Source organism: Talaromyces amestolkiae (genome assembly GCF_001896365.1).
Source record: "Talaromyces amestolkiae strain CIB chromosome Unknown scaffold1.1, whole genome shotgun sequence".
NCBI classification, from domain to species: domain Eukaryota; kingdom Fungi; phylum Ascomycota; class Eurotiomycetes; order Eurotiales; family Trichocomaceae; genus Talaromyces; species Talaromyces amestolkiae.
The window spans coordinates 1,838,211-1,858,285 of NW_024468037.1; the positions used below are offsets into that span (position 1 = coordinate 1,838,211).

The following is a 20,075-nucleotide window of genomic DNA, read 5'->3' on the forward strand; positions in this document are numbered from 1 at the left end:
CCGGGGGGTCGAATAAACACGGATTCGGTTCGCGCAGAGATATACTATCATGGGTATGAAACTGTTTACACAGCGGATGTATCTGATGTATGGCTGTACATAAATTTGTGTCCGATCAATTCGTCTTATTGTCGGGGTAATACCAGATTATCACACCCGATACGGCTTTTATCTATAAGATCGTACGGTAACACGGTAAGATCGCGACCATACAATACATCTGGGCCAATCAAATCTATCAGATGTTACTCTTCGATAAGAGATTTAATCAAAATCAATACGATGACTGGACCCTAATTTTCTTCTGAACAGAATTTCAGGTCCAGAGAAGGGAATCATAAGGCAAACTCTCTGGCATAGAAATGGTAAATTACACAAAGGGATTCGAAACGGGCAGAAACAGACACTTTAAAGCTGGTTGGCTGCCCAATTCTGCCGTACAAGACGTTGTTGGACCGCTATTTGCAGCCCAATGATGCCATTAACAGCGGTCATCCCTGCATACGGAGAGCGCTTTCCCTCGAGACTGTGGCGAGGGCTATACTAAATACCTCAGCAGTTATTATCGAACGGTTGCTTTCTAATCAGCTTGGCAAGATCGCTAGCTATACCTAGGCACAAAGCAGATTAACGATTGAAATATTTGTCCATGAAAGCCATTCAAATGATTGGATTGTACGTGTAAGTGTAACTACAACTACGTATGTATGTACCTGGGTACGTATTGTATCGGTAACGGTATTACTTCTCACTTACTGATCAGTTCCCGCGATCAGACAAATGCAATCAAGATTTTATCCAGTCTCGCGACAAGATGTTTACTTGTTTATCTTTTTCCTAGTTGATATCGATGGTTCATAGTCTATACTACATAGTAGTAAGCGATGTATGGGACAGACCTCGGGATATCCACTCGGGCAGCCATGGAATCTATCGCGGCTGCTCCCGTATCGTCTGATTACGTCGTCTTTTCTTTGCTTTTGATGTGGTCTGTTGATGCCTGTTCCTGACAGCCAGAATGCAACATGTCTCCGAACTCATCCAATCCTGAAGTCACGCCACGCCAATGGATTCGATGTGACTGACCAGGCTACCAAAAAAGAAAATTTAATTTTTCGCTCAGTCAGTTCGTCCCCACTCATCTTGAAATGAGTCATTGGGCCTCAATTCAAACTACGCGGGATGGATCGTAGCACGTACAGCTATCCACCACAGTGGGCCACCAATCTTCTGGAAGCATAGAGAAGAAAATTTTTCTCTTTGGTCTGCCTATGCGCTTGGAAGCATCTTGTTTCACACCGCGTTAGGCGACAGTGTACGTAGTCGAAGTACGTACGCATCGTAGGACCCAAGGCAGGAGTAGTTCTAAATCGTTCGGGTAGGGCTGACCCTAGTCTTCAGCCTCCTTTTTCTGATGTGAACCATTGCTGTAAACACGTCGATCAGCAATACGTACATACTCCATACATACAGTTCGTTTCAATCTTGCTAGCGACGACCTATCGTGCACTATTGAAAATGGCATGCTAGCGTCGTTAGCTGTATGATGATATTGTGCACAATGACGATTGACTGATTCTGATCAATCAGACCTCAAGGTTGCCGGCAAATGTAGAGCTGTCTCACTCTAATCCGATCATTCGGTAAAATATGGATGTCGACCTTTCAGCCAGTTTGCTGATCCCTAAAAGAGCAAAACATCAGTCGTCAGATTCAGATAAATTGATTCGCAACGAATTGTTATCTTTTTGGCCGCCGAAGAAACTCAAAAGGGGGCTCCTCAAAATGGCCCATGGAGTCAAGTGACGTCTTGTTATGTATGCACTGCGCATCAGTAATGAACCCCAATGCCATGGCCCCCGTCTCGTCTTCGGGCACCGAGAGATTTAACGAGAATGTCCGTATCAAACATTGACGGAGCCGATTGCAGTACTGGCAATTGATGACTGCGCATGATCTGGGGATCATTTAATTCTGTAATGGCGATTGAGGATGAGTGACAGAGGTTTGATATGCCCCCTTTCGGAAGGTACCTGAATTGGTACCTCAGGTATCCAGACAGAGACCAAGTGACCTGTGCGACTTCCGCGCGACCATCAAAGTCACGAGACCAATAGTTTGTTTTGCTCAGTTTGTCGTCCATCCTGTCGAGCTCCACGTCACCATAGGCGACAGAAAGACGATGACCATGACAGACATTCGTTGCCAACATGCAAAAGCCCAAAGTTTGCCACTTGCCCCCGGCTTGCTACCAGACTTCTGATAATGCAGCTCGTACATACACTGCACGTTCGTCCGGTCAGATCTTGGTTTCCTCCCTGAGCCCCCGAATCGCCGACTATGTTGATCTTACGTTTGTTGAACGAGGGAAATATACTTTCAAAGCTCCTTGGCTGATTTTGGCTGATTTTTGACCACAAGAGCACCCCCCAAAATCCTGGAACCGCTTGTCAAGCCCATGTTTTTATGACAGGTCACATGCATATCAATATTAGGGCAATTTAGTAGTCCGCCAGCTGGCCTGGCAAATTCGCTTTTGTCGTGGTACGACTGGCCAGTTGTCGTGCAGCAGATACAGGACAAGCAATGGCTGCCGTCTGGCCCATTGTCCATTTTCATTGCCGGGACGACGGCGATTCACTGCGTACATGGAGTTGTTGAGATCTTACATCTGTCTGATACAATTTATGCAGGCACCTACGTACGTTGAAAAGTGAGGCGGTTGTCATACACTTTGGTTGAATGGCTAAGATATTCCCATTTTCTTTCGAACGATGGTAGGGGTTTAGCGTGTATTTCACGAATGGCACTCGCACATCATCCACTAGAACCTGTTTACCTACATAAGGACTGACTATCTACCGATATGGGTTGTAAAAGCATATTAGTGGTAATTAAGTAGTCCTAGATTTTCCTGTTGTTGGTTTACCTCGAGTTGAGGTGGGTGTCCGATAACAACCACGATCATTTCTCCGCAGATGACATGACATGACATGCATTAGGAAGTTTATTCACAACCCTTCGTGACATTGCATTGAACAGATCGACTAGAGAACGAGTAAGATCGTGCACGAGGAGCGCTTCGTACAATTAGATCTCAAAGTCGTGGCCATGCTCTTGCGTCCGGATGAACACTCAATTGCTGTCAATGCAGCTGTCCTACACCAATTGTCATATCTGTATTCGAATCATGTATCCTGATTGGCCTGCCCCATTATGATATCTTGGACAGTTCGTATTGTGCTATCATCGTCAAAAGGGCGGTCAGAGTCGTGACGCCAATCAAGCTACATCATGTGCTCACCTCTGCAGCCGTCAGACGCAAGGGATAGCCGATAGTGCCCGTCCGCATAAATTGCTATTACATACATCAGTAGTGAACCACGTCCTAGCTGAAGAATTGATAGACGCAATTAATAGTCCGAAAGTTTACGATTTTGTGATTGCATCGATTGCCACGGGCAAGGATACTTTAATATCAAGATGTCCGGAAACCAGTCAGATGAACCTAGCCCTAACCCACCCAGTATTTACCAAATAGGCAGGATTATCGTTCCAACATTTGTTCACGTACTTAGGTACAGTTTTCTAAATGATAGTATGTGTGTTACAAAAGGACTCTATAACGGAGTATCCTGCGGTTAATAGTGTTATCGTTAAAGAAATACATGCATGTGCTGAACGTTTAAAAAGCCCACTGTTTCAACCATATCTTCATCCAATGAGACGAAACAGAACGCAAGTCGGATGCCTCCGAGCTATCTTTCAGAAGGTTGGTGACTTCAAACTCATGTTGTAAGCCGCCCTCAGTTTGAAGCAACCCATCGGATGTTGGCGGCTCATAAGACGTGGTTTGTTGAAGTTTATCCGGTGCATCCTTTCGACTGAACAGCTTGCCCGTCCACTGCTTCAGCCATGACTTTCTTCTATCAGCCTTGTTCTGTTGTAAATTCGAAACTTTCTCGTCATTTTGTAATCCATTCTCGCCATTGGATGTCAACAGCTCAGCGGTTCGGGATCGGTCGCTCTTTTCCGAGATGATCTTCCAGAATTCGAGTAGTTTGATAGCAGGATTACTTTCAACCACAAATCCATGATTTTCCTGTGCACTTTGTTCCAGTGCTTCTACCCATTTGGCTAATGACACGATTCGGATTTTTTCAGGCCCACCGAGACCATTCTGAACTGTATCCAGGAGAGCAGACCAAGGCACAGTTCTCGGATTCACCAAATTGTACACCTTTAATGCGCCCGAGCGTGCACCATCATTATCATATGTATGACTGAGTAGCTGCACAATAATCCTCGCCAGTAAATCAACCGGGACCCAGCTGATGCTGTTCATTGTCCCCAGAGAATCTGGAAGTAAACCCAAATGTTTCGAACTACAGAGTAGACTAGGAAACCATTCCTGTACATTCCAGATGCCGGCTGTAGACAGCACAGGACCTGCGATTTGGCCAACTCTCAGGACAGAAGAGGTAAATCCCGAAGATGAACTATGTGCTTCGATCAGTCGTTCGGATACGTATTTGGATTCTCCGTACCCTAGGAATTCGGGACTGTCGAGGTCTTCAATGATTGCTTCTGGGACGTCCTGTGCGGGGTTTTTTTGCATCCAGTTGAGGGCGGTAGAGATACTTGAGATGAATAAGATCGGGGCTCGGTAGGTACACTTCCTACTCAGATCGATCAGATGGCGGGTACCTGCAATATGCCCCTTCTCAAAGGACTCGATAGTGTGATTGAAGTCGACCTTCCAGGCGTTGTGGATGATTGCATCTACTCTCTGCAGAAGTCGACTGTAAGTCTCCTCTCCGAGACCCAAGTCAGCTTTGGACAAGTCCGCGGTCAAGAACTCCACTGGACTGGTTTGTGCATCTGATGATTCCCAAGGCGTAGGCAAGTCTTTCTGTTTGTTCTTCGCTGTCTGGCTCTTTTGGGCATCAGTTGAACGATTGAGACAGATAACCTTGGCTATACGAGGGATTTCAATTAGAGAGTGCAGCAGATAGCTTCCTAGTGAGCCCGTGGACCCAGTGAGTACAACAGTCAAGTTATCTATACGTTTCTTTCTTGGCGCAAGCTCGACGTCAAGGCCTGCCGTATACTTGTCAATCATAGCCTGCATATAAATTTGTCGGTTGCTTCTGTTGTCGTTGGCACTTGCTCCATTGATAAGCTCATCAATTGCCCGAGCAAGCTGATTGCTGGACGGGGAAGTGTAGAAAAATTGTGGACCGATCTTGCTGGTATCGACCTTGAGGTTCTGTGCCCTGAGTGCAGCCTTCAGCTTCTGCACTGCAATCGTAACTTGCAATGAATCCATGCCCAGCTCAAACACATTATCATCATCACCTACTACAGGCGCACTTTCATCAGAATCCAAAAGTTGAGCATAGAGTTTCTTGGCCAACGATTTTATTGCTCCAGGGTCTGATGGATCACTCAACTCCAACCCCTCGCTCAATAGACCTTCCCCAGCTGCAGTGTAAAGTGCGTCAACTTGAGCAGCAAATTTGAGAACCGTAAGTTGGCGCTGCACCGTCATTTTCCCGCTCCGGTTGAACGTCTCGCCTGGCTTGAGTATATAGACGAGCGACTTCGGCACGCGCGAGAATCGTGGTGCCTCCAAGTTTGCTTCGCTGATAATGCCCCATAGTTTCTCGATCATTTCTCTCGATTCCTCTTCATTGTTCACCGTATAGCCCTCCCGAAGCTCAATAAGCAAGGAAGGCAAGAATTGATGTTCTCCGACAAACAAAGCATTCTTGACAGCGGAATGGCTAGCAACGATATTTTCCAGCGGAACGGGGTTGATTTTCTCTCCATTCGACAAAACGATCAAATCGTCTCGTCGTCCTTGATACCGATAGCAGTTGTCGATCTCCGGAACACGGGTATACAAATCCTTTGTACGATACTCTTCGATATCTGGGAAAAGCAAGGCGACAGGGTGGAACATACGATATTTAGGACTCAGAGAAATAATCAGTTCATAAACGTCGGGGGAGATCTCCTCGAATCGATAACCCACACGGGTATTGAATCTGAGGCAATCCCAATGACTAGTCCCTCTCAACGCAACGCAATGCAAAAGCCCATTTTCAGTAAGCCCAATTGCGCTGGACAGATTCTTCACGCGTGGAGCGATGATGCTCCCCGTTTGGACGGACAGAGGCCCTCCTCCGTAGATGATTTTGTCCATCTTTTCTAGGGCCTGCAGACCCTCTTCGGTTCGGGATAGATCAGTAAGTATTGAATCTGCTGCGGCTAGGGAAGTTGCGAGTCCTTGGTTTATTATGTTAATCACATGCTCGGCTGTAATTGCTGCTGCGGTGTGGTTGATGACAAGAGACGAATCCAGGATTGCTGGGAGCATGAAGAAGAATAGTCCTGCCATCTGTGTCCACCATTAGCTAAAACAAGCTTTTCAGGTAGTATGTCGAAAGATTAACTTACGTGAAAGGGTGGAAAGAACTGTAGTAGATTGGCGTTTCTGAGCAAATGTATTGTGTTGTGGATGTCACCACCATCCTCTGGAACATCGAGAAACGAACAAGTAGCTAGCCAAAATGCCGGACTTTCTCCAACTGGTTTTGGATTGCCTGTCATAAAAACAGTTTTCAGTCTCTAGTAAACGCCCAGAGTCTGCTTGACTTACCGGATGACCCTGAGGTGTGTAGAAAGAACATCGGCTCGTTGAAATTCTCATCCGTGATTTCTCGCGCGTCATAATGAGGCACTACGGTCGAATCAAGGACCTCTTTGTAGCCAATTGCTTCTCTTGTTTTGATTTCAGGCAATGCGTCAAACAATGGTTGGATATTTTTCTTCAGCTCGGTTGCGTATAGGATGATGCTGACGTTTGTGCGCTCGAAGAGGGTTTTCTGCGCCGAAATTGTGTTTCTCAAGGACGGTAGCATTATCTACGTCATGCACAATGTTAGTATCATGTTATATCATGCAACAATATCCTTCATATGTATTAATGGGCATACCCTTCTCCCAGTCTTCGCCGACGCAAGACTGAGAATCAGATATCTCAAATCTGGTGGCCCCATGTAACCAAAAACCTCACCCTCGGCCATAGAAGCTTCATTAACGAGCCACCACGACGCTCTATTCACTGCATTTGCAAGCATAGTATAGGTGACTTCTTCGAACCCATCTGCTGGATTCGGCGTCTTCAAGACGTATGCGTACGGCCGTGCTGAAGGCTCTTTTGCCTTTGCGTCGAACATGTTGGGCAATGCATTGCGTCCGTATTTGCGCTCCAGGGTCGTAACAAAGCGCGACGAAGGCGCTGGTGTCACTGAACCCATCTTGAAAATATCGTTGTATCGCCCTTCGTAGATAATTGCTCTCTTCTCTTGTGATAATTGCTTGGAAGGCCTGTATTTTGCCTCCCTAGCCTATTATTATTTAATAGATCAAACAAGTGAATAGAAGGTAACAGGAGGAGGGGAGAGGGACAAGAACAATATATCGCTTCCGGATCATCGCGACCAGGAATTCCGTCCTCGCAGCACAATAGCCCTAATCCCAAATTGGGTAACACCAGGGTACATATTTGGGGCCCCTCCAAATTTTCGGCCTCGGAGACCGCTCCGCTGTGGCACCCAATCATTATGAAGATTATGACTAGGGCTTGACAGTCATGGATTGGTTGGCGTAAGTATGAAGTTTACTCTACGACTCTCTTGTGGCTGGCTGGCTGGCTGTTCAGTAGTATGGATTTTGAGCTCGACACTGATTGGCAGCGCATTGTAGAATTACACGATTGTCCAACCCTAGACAGAGACTAAATAAGGCCCTATGCACGAAAGAGGGGCGTATCTCTTGCCTCGAGAATCTGGAGCTTAGTGGGGCTCTGGAGCAGCATGGATCGGGGAGACGGCGTACCTATTTTTGAGTGTATGTTACACTTCAATCTATGCATTGATTACTGGAGATGTTGCTCGTTTTTGGATTCATTTTTTCATCGAACCTTTAAAGCACTACCCGACATATGTTGCGGTCACTGTCACAAAATACCTCAACAGCGCAACACTGATATACTCCGTCTCCGGCACTTCTGTAGTAAACAGGGCCTGAGCGTGTTACAGCACTATCATGTACGTAGCCACGTAGTAGCTAGACTAACGCGTACTAGAAAGGAGTGGACTCAAAGTACGTATGTGATCTATCTCTCGGCCCTAAGATCGAACCGAAGCGCCTCTTGCATGTGGTCATTCGGCAATTCCTCGCCGATCTGTGATACACTATGAATTCGAGTCGACACCACCAAGGTAAGTGTACAGTTGGCTAGATCGATGATAATCAATTAGAGTACGAGTTAGATGGATCTTCTCGCTTGCCGGCACTTTAATTCAGGCAATGGCCTCGATTACCATGCGATTTACAACTTATCCCAGCTATTCAAGTAGTGTTAATGGAGATCAACATAAGCTAGATGCATGTAAAATACAATTGTGAAATATTTTAGCATCATGCTACCTATGAACACCTCTGATACTAGATCATAATCCGGCCCTTGGGAATCTAACATAAATTTAAACCATGTTTTGCCTCATTTTGTATTCTTTTTTTTTTTTACATGCTGTTCATCAATTGTCAGCAAGATGCCAAGCGAATAGGGTGATTGATCCAAATACGTACCGTTCAACGGGGTTCAATCCCAACAACTTCATACCATTGTAAAGCACTTGTCGGGCCGAAGCATACAAAGCCATACGCGCCAAGGCGACCTTCTCCTCTCGGCCAACGATACGCAAAATGTCGTAACTCGAGCTGAGCATATGTGTCATACGGAACAGATATGTAAGGACCGTAGCAGGCTCGAGAGTCTTGACGGTGTTGATGACCACATCCGGCCATTGGGCCAAGTATCGCGCAAGATCAATGGCGTGTTGTTCGGTCAGAATTGATAGATCGGCCTTGGGTAGATCTCCAGGGCTTATTCCAGCCTTGCGGATAATTGAGGAGAGACGAGCGTGGGCGTATTGCAAGTAGGGGCCTGTGTCTCCCTCAAAGGAAGTCATAGCTTCAAGGTTGAAGTCATAGCCGTTGATACTACAGAGCATTAGTGGGAAATACAGTGAGAACCATATGGATAAATACTTACCGCTTGCCAGACATGTCTTGCACCATAACGGCAGTGATACCGAGTGTATCTGCAGTTGCAAGAGGGTCGTCTATTTGCACGTATTTGTCCTCATTCTTCTTCATGACCTCGTGCATCTTATCTGCAACATCGCGCAGGATATCGTCCAAGAATTTTACTGTTCCCTTTCGGGTACTCATTCCTCGCACCATACCGAAGTTAATGTGTTGGCATTTGTCGGCAATGTCCTTGTAGCCCATCAATTCTGTGACCTTGAAAAGCTGGGCCAAGTGCAAATCTTGCTGAGCTGCAACGACGTAGATCATCTTGTCGAAATGATATTTTTCGTGACGTTCCGTGATAGCGCCAATGTCTCGGGTAAGGTATAGAGGGGTGCCGTCCTTTCGAACAACGATAGCCTTACCGAGCTTCTTGAATTTGTGCTTAGTGAAGTCGACGATCACGGCACCCTCTGACTTTTCAGATACGCCACTTTTCTCCATGGTCTCATAAGCTTTCTGAAGGCTCTCAGGCAAGACTTGGGATTCGCCAGAATAAACGTCAAAGTCGATGTTGAGTCGGGCGTATGTTTGTTTATATTTCTCGATACTCAAATCACGGAACCGTTTCCAAAGAGCGAGCGCCTCTGGATCACCATCTTCCATGCTCTTAAAGTAGCGACGGGCCTTTTCGTCATCACTGGCATCGACCAGCTTTGCAAGCTCGGCTTCTTCAGCAGAAACATCCTCGTTCTTCTCCTTTTTGTTCTTGATTGTTTCGCGCAGCTCCTTGATGGGAACCTCCTGCTCTGCCATATCCTTGTTGATCTTGACGTAGACATCGAACAAGTGGTTGATGGGATCCTTCTGAAGGGCTTCTTCGCTACCATATCGTTCGAAACCGTTGGCGAGTAAACCGTACTGCTTTCCCCAGTCTCCGAGATAGTTCATCTTGAGGACGTCCCAGCCGGTAATTGTGAATAGGTTTGCAAGGAAACCTCCAATGATCGTACTGCGCAGGTGACCAGCGTGAAAAGGCTTGGCGATGTTGGGTGATGAGAATTCGACAATCATCTTCTTTTTTCCCTTTGACGGGTCGGAAGGATCGCGAAGACCCAGGTTACCGTTCGTTCCATATGTGGATTTGTTCTCAAGAATTCGGCCGATAACAGTCTTCGTGAGAGGTCCTGGCTTGAAGAAGAACTGAAGATGAACACCGAACGCGGTTGGCTTCTCGACCAAGTCTGATTCTGGGAACTTATCTGCCAACTCAACAGCAAGGTCTTGTGGCTTCTTTCCCTTAATCTGCAAAGCAGCGACTGCAAGGTTCAAGTCTCCCTTGTCAAGAGTGTTTGTCCATGCAAGCTTGGGATATATCGTTTGCGGGTCGATGCCAGTTACCTCCGCCAACTTCTCGGAAATGTGTTCACGGTAGATATCGACGGGGTTCAAGGAAGGATAACAACCGGCGAATTTGGATGTTTCGTTGGTAGAGTGTAGAGTCAACCCTTCAATGGAAGGAAGAGACTGGCCCTCGGCGAGGGCCTGTGATGGTGCTGCCATGGTGCTGTATGGAGCTTGTCGACGAGGAAACGGTAAAGTAGACAAGGAACGCTTGACTGGCGATGCCAAAGTAGATCGTAAATGAAAAGAGAAATGAGTAATAGAGGAGCAATTGGTGAAAGACTTCAGAAGCATAAAATTATTTGAGAGTACCCAGGCCCCGCTTAGCAGATGGCGGCCCATTAAGCACTGAGTCACAGTAGAGAGAGAGAAGAGGGGCGCTCTTTCTTTTTATTTTTTGTTTGTCCGATCAGAGTCATCCATACTGCCACCAAGAAAAAGCTTCAGGTCCAAAGGCGGTGAGTATGGAGGGGAGATCACGTGACTAAGTCAATCGTTCTTTCCTATTTGGGAAATTATCGTTTGGCAGCTGTGACGTCACCATCAGGCACTTCTGTATCTTCAAGAATCACAACGGTCAGAAAGACATACAATGCTCCTGTTTTGAATTTGGGAGATCTAGCTTGGAGATCACCCCGACGATGACCAACAAAAGACAGACGGCAATAAGCCGTTCTATCCATCGAGCCCTTCTCCGCGAACATGATCAGACAGGCACCAGGAGATACAATGTGCTGGCCTTGATATTCGCTTTTCTCTCCATCTGGCAGATACGCCTTGTCCGAATATCGGCACAACTATTCAAAAGTCTTCGGAACGAAGTATGGGACATAGACGAAGTGGACTATATCGACTCATTTGTGTATGATAAGAAAAAGGCAGACGGAGCTGGCATACTACCCATGGGGGACTTGGGTTATTCCGGCTCGGTATGAAGATGTTCTCTGAAATAGTAGACTGGTTCGTACCATCGAATGACTGACACATATGTATAGACGTTCTTCAAAACTGCAAACTCGAAATTCTTGATCAAAAGCCTACCCCGACGTTCGGAGCATTCTTTCTTCCGGGAAGACTTTCTACGACCATACTACGACTACTCAAAGTCCAATCCAGATTCACTTCTCGTCCGAATAACAGACTTCCTAGGGACGGCATACCCTGCAATCGGCACACTATGTCAATGCACGCCGTCTCATCACGTCATTATGGAGAATGTGCTCTGTGACAAAGACGACGATGCGCGAGGGCCTGATAAATGGGAGACATATGACCTAAAACCCGTAGATTACTTCTACCCAGAACGAGATCTCCTACCCGAACCCCTGACCAGCGAGGAGACCATGTCACGGTTATTCGACGAATTCAACGATAAAATACGAATCACAAAACAACAATACTCGGAATTCAGAAAGACCATCGAGGAAGATACGAAGTTCCTCAGATCAGTAAACACAGTTGACTATTCCTTGTTTCTGATTCGATACCCGGCTCATTTACGTCCTCGAACGCCGACGGATCGGAAAAGTGAATGGCGAGAAGGCGCATTGTCAACGGACGGCAATTGGAAATATAGAGCTGTGTTGCTAGACTTTTTTTGGGCGAAGCATAAATTACAGGCTCAGGCCATGACTGGTATTATACAGACGTTTAATGTCATTGGACGCAAGGGTCCGATGTCTATCACCACCACGGCCGAGGAATATCGCGAGAAATTCCTAGAGATGGTGGATGGCCTTGTTGAGCTTCCAGATGAGCGTTGAGATAACATTTGGTGATATTTTTGCAAGCGATTATGAAAGTATACGACATCATGACAATGGGTTTTGCAAGCGATATTTGTTTTGAAACCTTTATATTCAATTAATATTTCCTTCTCTCTATCTTCATAAATCCTTCTTCTTTGAGACCTTAATAGCGCAACAAAGTGGATATCTTTAGTCGAACGCATGTGATTGAACAGCATGTGAAAACAATCATCATGGAGCAAAGCCTCGTGTTCTCATGCCTTTTGTGGCGGTCGTTACCATCATCCAGGCGGGATAATTGCTGGACGATGCAGTCGTTACCATGGAAGGCCATTGATATGGCATTTAGAAAGCAAAGACCTGGTCTTGGAGCTTGCTGACGGGGCTGGCTTTCTTGTATCCGAGAGCCTCGGTGGACTTCTTCATGGCAGAGATCATAGGAGGTGGTCCACAGAGCAAGATCCTGATGTCATCAGCGGGAGCAGGAAGATGTTCCTATGATCACAATTAGTCACGTCTCCTCGTTATGATGAAAGCGCACGGATCAAATACCTTGATCATATCAGCAGTAACAAAACCAACCCCACCCTTCCATCCCTCTGGCGGGTTGTTCAAAACGTAGTAGATGTTGAACTGGTCATCCTCAGCTGCCAACTTGTCCAACTCCTCCTTGAGAAGAATATCCTCAGGGTTAACATTGGCGAAAATGAGATCAATCTTGGTGGTATCGTTGCCGCCGTTTCTGGGTCTACCGCGGATAATAGCCTTGATGATCTGGAGCATAGGTGTAATACCCGTCCCACCGGCAATCATACCAATATGGCGGCTCATGTTCGGGGTGTAAACCATGGCGCCCTTAGGGCCGCGAACCTTCATGGTCTGACCGACCTTCAGGTCATCCAAATACTTGGAAATGTTACCCTGGGGATAGGTCTTGACCAAAAGATCAAAGTAGCCAGCTTCATGGTCGGAGGAGATAGGAGTGTAGGAGCGAACGACGGGGGTTGGGTTTCCAGCGATCTGGGCCTGGAGGGAGATATGTTGACCAATTGGGAGACCTAGGATGTCGGTGGAACGAGGAAGAGCGAATCGGTAGATGGCAACGTTGTGGGAGATAAGGTTCTTTTCTTTGAGAACAAAGTCTTGGAACTCCTTGGGATCGAGCACTTTTCGCGGGCCTGATAAGGGAGGAATAAAGTTAGTCGCAATCTTGGCGATCAGTCAATATCAACATCGTCAAGGAGACCGTACGAGCTGTGAGGATTCTATAAGCAGAGAAAACAGCTGCCACGGCGACTGCGTAGGGAACCAATTCCTGCTTGACGAAGAAAGTGCCGGCGATCAGGATGGCCGAAGGGACGAGAACACTGCCGATGGTCTCGGTGGAGAGAGGGCTGCTGTTGATAGTTAGCTTTTGTATAGGCTTTATTGAACATTCAAGTAAATACCTCATGTTGACAACGAAATGGGCTCAATGGCCGATTCTGGTGTTATCTGAGTGTATGTACGAAGGAAAGCCTGGGGACGACAAATGGTGGGAAAGATGAAATTATTATGGGCGTCACAGGCAAGTTGTCGCCAACCTAGGTTAGTTCTCCCGGGTTCGGTAGTCGTAGCCAAACAAAAACATCAACAATCCAACGTCGTACGATATCGACAGTAACTCCGCCCGAGATGATTCCCTGTCAATACCGAGCAATCGGAAATTTACATTTATTTATATATGACTACGAATGCTCCTAACAGAATTTACTAAAGTGCGACATAAGAATAACGGAATGTTCCGGGCCAACAGTGAAAAGCAGCGCGATTCAGCGACTTCGGGAACAATTCCCCATTGCAGCTAATTGTCCCTTATTTCTCTCGACCTTCAACGGCGGAAATGTTTTTCAGTTTCCGTTTCTGTGGGATTCTTCACTTGGGCGACTCTGTCAGCTAGCGCAAGGCCTAGGTCTAGCGGTGATGGGGCTTTCAATGTAGTCCCCGCACGCTGAGAGGCTTCTTCTTGGGGTAACGTCGGGCCGGGTCTTACTTCACTGCAGTTACTCCGCATACACGAAATATTCCCGGTGAGATGACTCTCGTTTATTGCTTTTTCTGTCCGTTAGTGAGTATCTAATTTCTAGTAGGCCGATTGCGTTGGGGCAAACTCTCATTTCTCGGAAAGCCACCACGTCCACCAGAATGGGCTCTATCGAAGGAGAACAGCCGACTGAACAGAAGCCGACCCCATTCAACCTGACTGAAGTTGATCGCCAAGTCCTCTCTCAAACAGACGAAGAGTTTGTCTTTCATGACTGGGAAGATCTAAAAGGAATAATTGGTAAGTTTTATGGCCATACGTTCACCACTGTTCCTTTCCATGTTCCCCGCACCTGACCCCCTCCCCCAAATACTCAACTACTCAACTAAGTATACCCAAAAAATACAAACAAAGCAAGAGATGCAGACTTCTAATGCGGAAAAAAGCTCGAAATGACCTCGCAATCCTCCGCCGGAAACCATCCGAACTCCGGCGCTACATAGCCTGGACAAACGACATCAAATCCACCTTCGGCTCCATCACAAAATACATCTGCCTCAAACGTCTCCAATGGTGGAGTCCAGACCCTTCTGTCAACTTGATAGAGACCCCTATTCCAGAGATTCCTTACAAGAATGTAGTCCCGTTCGCAGATCCATTCGACTATAAAGTTCTGCGTAACGACTGGCCTTATGGCGTAACACCGGATATCACGCATATCGTCGTCTGGTCCAAAACCCCCATTGCCACGAAGCCCGAGAATGGGGATGTAACAGATGAGTCTCGAGCATTCATTGAAGGGTTCGTAGATCGGACTTTTGTTCAGCGTTTACAAAAGGATCCGGCGTTTGAAAATTCGGAGAAAGAGGTTATTAGGAAAGAGCATGTGCTGTGGTTCAAGAATTGGGCTGCTTTGCAGAGCGTGAGGAGTTTGGAGCATTTTCACGTGCTGGTTAGGGGGGTGCCAGATGCTGTTATTACCGAGTGGACGGATGAGAGGGACGTTGTACGATAGACCTCATGAAGTTAATCTTCGCGAGAGATTCCATGCTTTGGGCAAGCGCGCCTGCTATCAACTCTGCTACCACTTTAAGATATCAACAATTGCCAACCATACCCGATTAGGGATTTAAGAATTGAGTGTTTGCTAGACAACCTGACTATATACTCTTACAACGTGTGTTCCTATAAAGGTCAAGTTATACAAAACAAAAGGTTATAGATCATAGATCTTCAGATCGATCATGATAGCCTACAAGAACCACCTGAAGTCTTCCATCTTAGGTCCATCCCACAAGCGCTCCGTCGGCACGTCGCGAGCATCAATCTTCCTTCCAGCCCTCCGGTTACGTCGCATATTATCATACCACATATACACTCCCAAACAAGCCGTAATCAGAGCACCAGCCCCACCAAAGCAAGCCACCGTGACTAGCGCAGGCTGATACTTTGGCGCATCCTGCGAGCGAAACACGTTACTCGATACAAGGCCCATGAGATTCGCAAGTGGGACACCGATACTAGTCAATAACACACGCTGTCCCTCATCGGCGATGTTGTTGTTATACCACGTACTCAGCAGCACGGACGGCGCGGAAGTGCCCCAAGTCATCATGAAACAGGCGTAATAAGCCAGATGAATCTGAGCGGTGACGTCGTTGATAGCTGCATATATGACAAATCCGATCAGTGTAAAGATAAATCCTAACACGATGAATGGTGACCGCAGACGAGCGGCGTCAGATGAGAATGCGAGGACGAGTAACATGACGGCGCCGGTTACGTTTGGCGCGACTGTGTACAGATTTGTCTTGACGGTGGAGTAGCCCAGACGGGCGACAATTTGAGGTAAAAACAATGCTACGCCTTGCAACGGGACACCGAGACAGATTTCGATAGCCAAGAATGCATAGCTGGTAGGTCTCTGGAGGATACGGAGTGCATGTCGTAGGTTGAATTCTTCATTGACTACGGCAGAAGAATCGACTTGGATACGGTAAAAGGCGAGTTGTTTCTCTTCCTCGGACAAGAAGCGCGCCTGCTGAGGGCTTGCTGGCAGGTAGAAGAATGCGAATGCTGAGAAGCACACAGTGAATGCGCCTTCGATCAGAAACAGATATTTCCATCCTTGAAGAGTTGGGTTCTTGATTTGGAAGACGCCAAAGGCAAGTAGTCCGGAAAAAGCATTGGCAATGTTTGACGCCGCATAGAAGATAGCGAGACGTCGCGCAAGCTCTCCACGGCGATAGAAAGTGGTCTGATAGTAGATAACCAACGGGAAAAACGCGGCTTCGGACATACCCAAGAACCATCGTAGGGCAAACAGGCCGGAGTAGTTGGATACAGAAGCAGACAGCAGTGTAAATGAACCGAAGCTGAACATCATACACGCGATGACTTTGGCTGGGCTAAATCGTTTCGCAAGCATGGCAATTGGTGGTGCGAATATGACGAAGGGGACGAAGAAGATGGAGAGTAGTAGATTGTACTGGCTGCCAGTCATGCCCAGGTCTATTTCGTCAGCAAAATCCATACAATTCCACAGAAGGACTCTGACCTTTGTCCATTCCATCCGTCTTTGCGTTACCAAGATTTCCTTTGTCGAGAGCATTGCAGAGATCTATAACCTGTGAGAAACACATCCTCATCCATAAGTGCCCAGAGAATAGAAAGAGGCATACACATAAAAGCCAATATAGGCAACAACCGAAAATCGAATTTGCGACACAAGGCACGCTCGGCTTCATGGTCGATCACTCGAGCAGTCTCCGGGAACGAGTGCTTAAGTCCCAGAGCCGTGGACTCGTTCGTTGTTGAGAGTACTCGAGCATTTTTGTTGTCGACTGCTTCATTTTCGACGTCTGCTGTTGTCTCGTGGACGGACATTTTGTTCTTTTCCTCTAGGGTTTGTGAGATACAATGTCTAGAAACAGGAAGATGTACGAATAGATACGCCTGCTGCTTGCAAGGATAGGTGCTAGGAGCAAGGAGCAAGCTGGGCCGATCAAGGGATTTTCGACTTCCACGCTCAACCACAAAATACAAGAGAATAAGTCAAAGATTCCACATGCTATTTATTTCAATTCATCCCCGACCAATCCTTGAAACAGAGGCAACCCCCTCACACAGGCGATAAGAACCGTTACCACTGTGATGGTCACTATACCGTACTAAGACATCCATTAGTCAACCCCAGCATATATCAAGATAAGCCAGCTGATCGGCGTTCTTGGCCTCGACACAATCCACGAAATTTAATGGTTCTCATGTCGAAGCTCACTCAAATGGGGTTAAAGACCTTGGATCCTGCAGCGGCGTGAATGGCACTGGATACCCATGTAATGTGGGGGTACAGATAGACGATAAGGGCTGCTTTATGCTTAACTTTCCCCAGGGTTACATTGAGAGGGTCCAAGACACACTATCTTCGAAGTCTTAGGCTTAGATGAGAACATTCTCCGTTCATAGTCTAGTCATGATACGAGCGACGGGCGCATGGGGCTCAAATAAGGATGCTCGATGGAGAGCCTATCCACGTAAGTTGTAGGTTATCCCGCATATCCCGCATACTGCGTAAAGCATATATACCCCTGCAATTTGACTATATTTTGAGTCTACTAATAATAACACGCATCTCTTAATCTCACTGTTGCATTGAACCCAATCGTGAAGAAAACGAATTTAATCCGCAAACGGAAAGCCACCGTCTATTGCCGCCAAAACATGTTTCAGGATAACCTACGAATGAAAGGCAATACAATCATCATAGATTGCATACCTAGTATATATATGGTAGGACTTAACTATGACGAATAGAAAGCCTCTCCGCATTCATATCAATTATATTTGATATTCTGTCGTGCTGATGACAGGGAGGTTCTAGGTCGTGTAAAGTGCTTGCATGTGTATCCCAGACCTGTAAGTGAGAGATCTAAATAAAGATCTAGAATGTGGGAAGCTTCGGACGTATATTCAACATCGAAATGCTCATCGTTTCAACAAGTGCAAATTGATTGATATAAAGATAGACTGCGCCTTAATTTTTCAATATTTATACACGAGTAACAAAGTAATCATACAAGCAGGCAATGAACGAGGTTGACCAGCCAACTCTTTCCCAAATGACTGTACAAACTGTAATAAAATGTTGCGAGGAGTTCTTCAGGTAGACTGGCTGTAAGGTAGGCTTTTGGTCGCTTGAATAAAGATAGTAACATAACGACTTACAAGATCACGAGAGAGGCACCGAAAAGGGTAAATAGTGCTACAACAGCACTGCAAATTACCGGAGTAAAGGTGATTTCCGGAGCACGAAGGTTAGCAGCAGCACCCTTGGAAGTCGACACCGAGTCGGAATCAGCAGCAGTTCCGGAGCCTGCGGTGGCACTTCCAGTGGACTTAGTGCCTTGGTCTTGACTTCCCGAACCGGAAAATCCAGGGCCCTTGCCTGCACCGGCGGTCATGTACTTCTTTGCAGGGGATGGAATAGCTGGTAGAGCGTCGTTGCTGACGTCCCAGTTGGGAGGATCCGATGCAGGGCAGCCGTTGGCTCCGCCTGTTGAGTTATAGTTGCCATCACCTTTAGGGTTCGGTGTTTGTTTGAGAGCATTCTTCAGTTCGGTGTAGTCATCCTTCTCCGTGACATCATTGCCGTTAATCTCAACAAGACCATAGTTGCTTCCTTCTTCGCTGTATTCATAAACCAGACCTCCGGAGTAGACAGCGGTCATTTCAGTGCTGTAAAGAGAGGAAACTTCCTGGAACTGGCGCTTGTTGGTGTTGCAACCATATTCGGAGAGGAACAAGGGTAGACCATAGCCTGTAAAGTTCTTGACCTTCTGATCCCACCCAGAGATTTGGAAGGAAGATGGGTCGCACCATGAATAGTCGTTGAAGGCGAAGAAGTCACTACGCTCGTCGTCGGTGCCGCAGTTCATAAATTGAGCCATTTGGAGACGGTTGGTATCGATATCAGCCTATCATTGTCAGTACGTTTGTGGAGTTTTCAAGGATAATTGCTTACTGCAGAATATCCGACTGGAATCTGGCGCAGATTTCTCGAGCGGATGAATTGACGAATGTCACGAGTAACGGCTTTCACAAACGGAGCAGCCTTGGACGAAGGACCATCGTTGATGACCTCATTTCCCGAGAAGAAGGCCAGGGTGTTGTCGTACTTTGCAAACATTTCAACAGTTGCAAAGACGTTCTGCAGATAAACATCATTGTATGATACTTCCGGATCTGCTCGGTTGATCGAGTACTTAGGAGTGTTAACGTCCAAGACCACATAGATGCCAGCATCTGCCAAAGCATTCATGCATTCGTCGTGATCAACGGAATTGTCGACAGAGTATACACGAACGGTGTTGAGACCCAGATCGGTGAATTTGGCGATGTCTCGCTTGCAGGTGGCGGCATCTGCGAGAGGATCAACGAGCTTTGAGGAGCCTCCTGGTTGATAATCTACACCACGGACATAGAAACGGGTATCGCCTTGAAAGAAGGCGTTTCCCTTCACAGTCACTGGAGTCATTCCGTCCCGAATATGCAGATTCTGTGGAATTGCTGCTACCAGAGGGACGACGGCCAAAGAGGCAAGGGTGCCCTTCATGGTGATGGCTGATGAGTGAAGCGTCGAAAGAGAAACAAATAGAAGAAATGGGATCCAATGATCTGAGTGATAAGAAAGCACGCCCGAGGCTGTCACAGTAGATAGAACGATAGAAGTGCTTTATCCTTGAAGATGAAAATTCGAGTTGCAATGAATGAATGAATGGATAAGCGAGTGGCAA

General features: G+C 46.7%; 6 protein-coding genes across 6 annotated transcripts; 2 read left to right on the forward strand and 4 right to left on the reverse strand.

The window, feature by feature from the left end:
- Positions 1 to 3,685: 3,685 nt before the first annotated feature.
- BHQ10_000602 (uncharacterized protein) lies at positions 3,686 to 10,668 on the reverse strand (the record flags this gene model as incomplete). The annotated part of the gene is made up of 6 exons (XM_040878560.1): positions 3,686 to 6,403; positions 6,463 to 6,608; positions 6,665 to 6,929; positions 7,002 to 7,410; positions 8,662 to 9,075; positions 9,128 to 10,668. The coding sequence occupies 6 exons, from the start codon at positions 10,666 to 10,668 to the stop codon at positions 3,686 to 3,688; spliced, it is 5,493 nt and encodes a 1,830-aa protein (XP_040729107.1).
- A 482-nt stretch (positions 10,669 to 11,150) lies between these two features.
- On the forward strand, positions 11,151 to 12,272 carry BHQ10_000603 (uncharacterized protein; the record flags this gene model as incomplete). Its single annotated transcript, XM_040878571.1, has 2 exons — positions 11,151 to 11,438; positions 11,505 to 12,272. 2 exons carry the CDS (start codon positions 11,151 to 11,153, stop codon positions 12,270 to 12,272), a joined length of 1,056 nt encoding a protein of 351 aa, XP_040729108.1.
- A 330-nt stretch (positions 12,273 to 12,602) lies between these two features.
- Positions 12,603 to 13,710, reverse strand: BHQ10_000604 (uncharacterized protein; the record flags this gene model as incomplete). The annotated part of the gene is made up of 4 exons (XM_040878582.1): positions 12,603 to 12,752; positions 12,810 to 13,435; positions 13,509 to 13,654; positions 13,706 to 13,710. 4 exons carry the CDS (start codon positions 13,708 to 13,710, stop codon positions 12,603 to 12,605), a joined length of 927 nt encoding a protein of 308 aa, XP_040729109.1.
- A 731-nt stretch (positions 13,711 to 14,441) lies between these two features.
- On the forward strand, positions 14,442 to 15,295 carry BHQ10_000605 (uncharacterized protein; the record flags this gene model as incomplete). The annotated part of the gene is made up of 2 exons (XM_040878593.1): positions 14,442 to 14,580; positions 14,727 to 15,295. The coding sequence occupies 2 exons, from the start codon at positions 14,442 to 14,444 to the stop codon at positions 15,293 to 15,295; spliced, it is 708 nt and encodes a 235-aa protein (XP_040729110.1).
- Positions 15,296 to 15,532: 237 nt separating this feature from the next.
- Positions 15,533 to 17,166, reverse strand: BHQ10_000606 (uncharacterized protein; the record flags this gene model as incomplete). Its single annotated transcript, XM_040878604.1, has 3 exons — positions 15,533 to 16,791; positions 16,838 to 16,900; positions 16,962 to 17,166. The coding sequence occupies 3 exons, from the start codon at positions 17,164 to 17,166 to the stop codon at positions 15,533 to 15,535; spliced, it is 1,527 nt and encodes a 508-aa protein (XP_040729111.1).
- Positions 17,167 to 18,503: 1,337 nt separating this feature from the next.
- BHQ10_000607 (uncharacterized protein) lies at positions 18,504 to 19,894 on the reverse strand (the record flags this gene model as incomplete). Its single annotated transcript, XM_040878615.1, has 2 exons — positions 18,504 to 19,256; positions 19,304 to 19,894. The coding sequence occupies 2 exons, from the start codon at positions 19,892 to 19,894 to the stop codon at positions 18,504 to 18,506; spliced, it is 1,344 nt and encodes a 447-aa protein (XP_040729112.1).
- Positions 19,895 to 20,075: the final 181 nt, after the last annotated feature.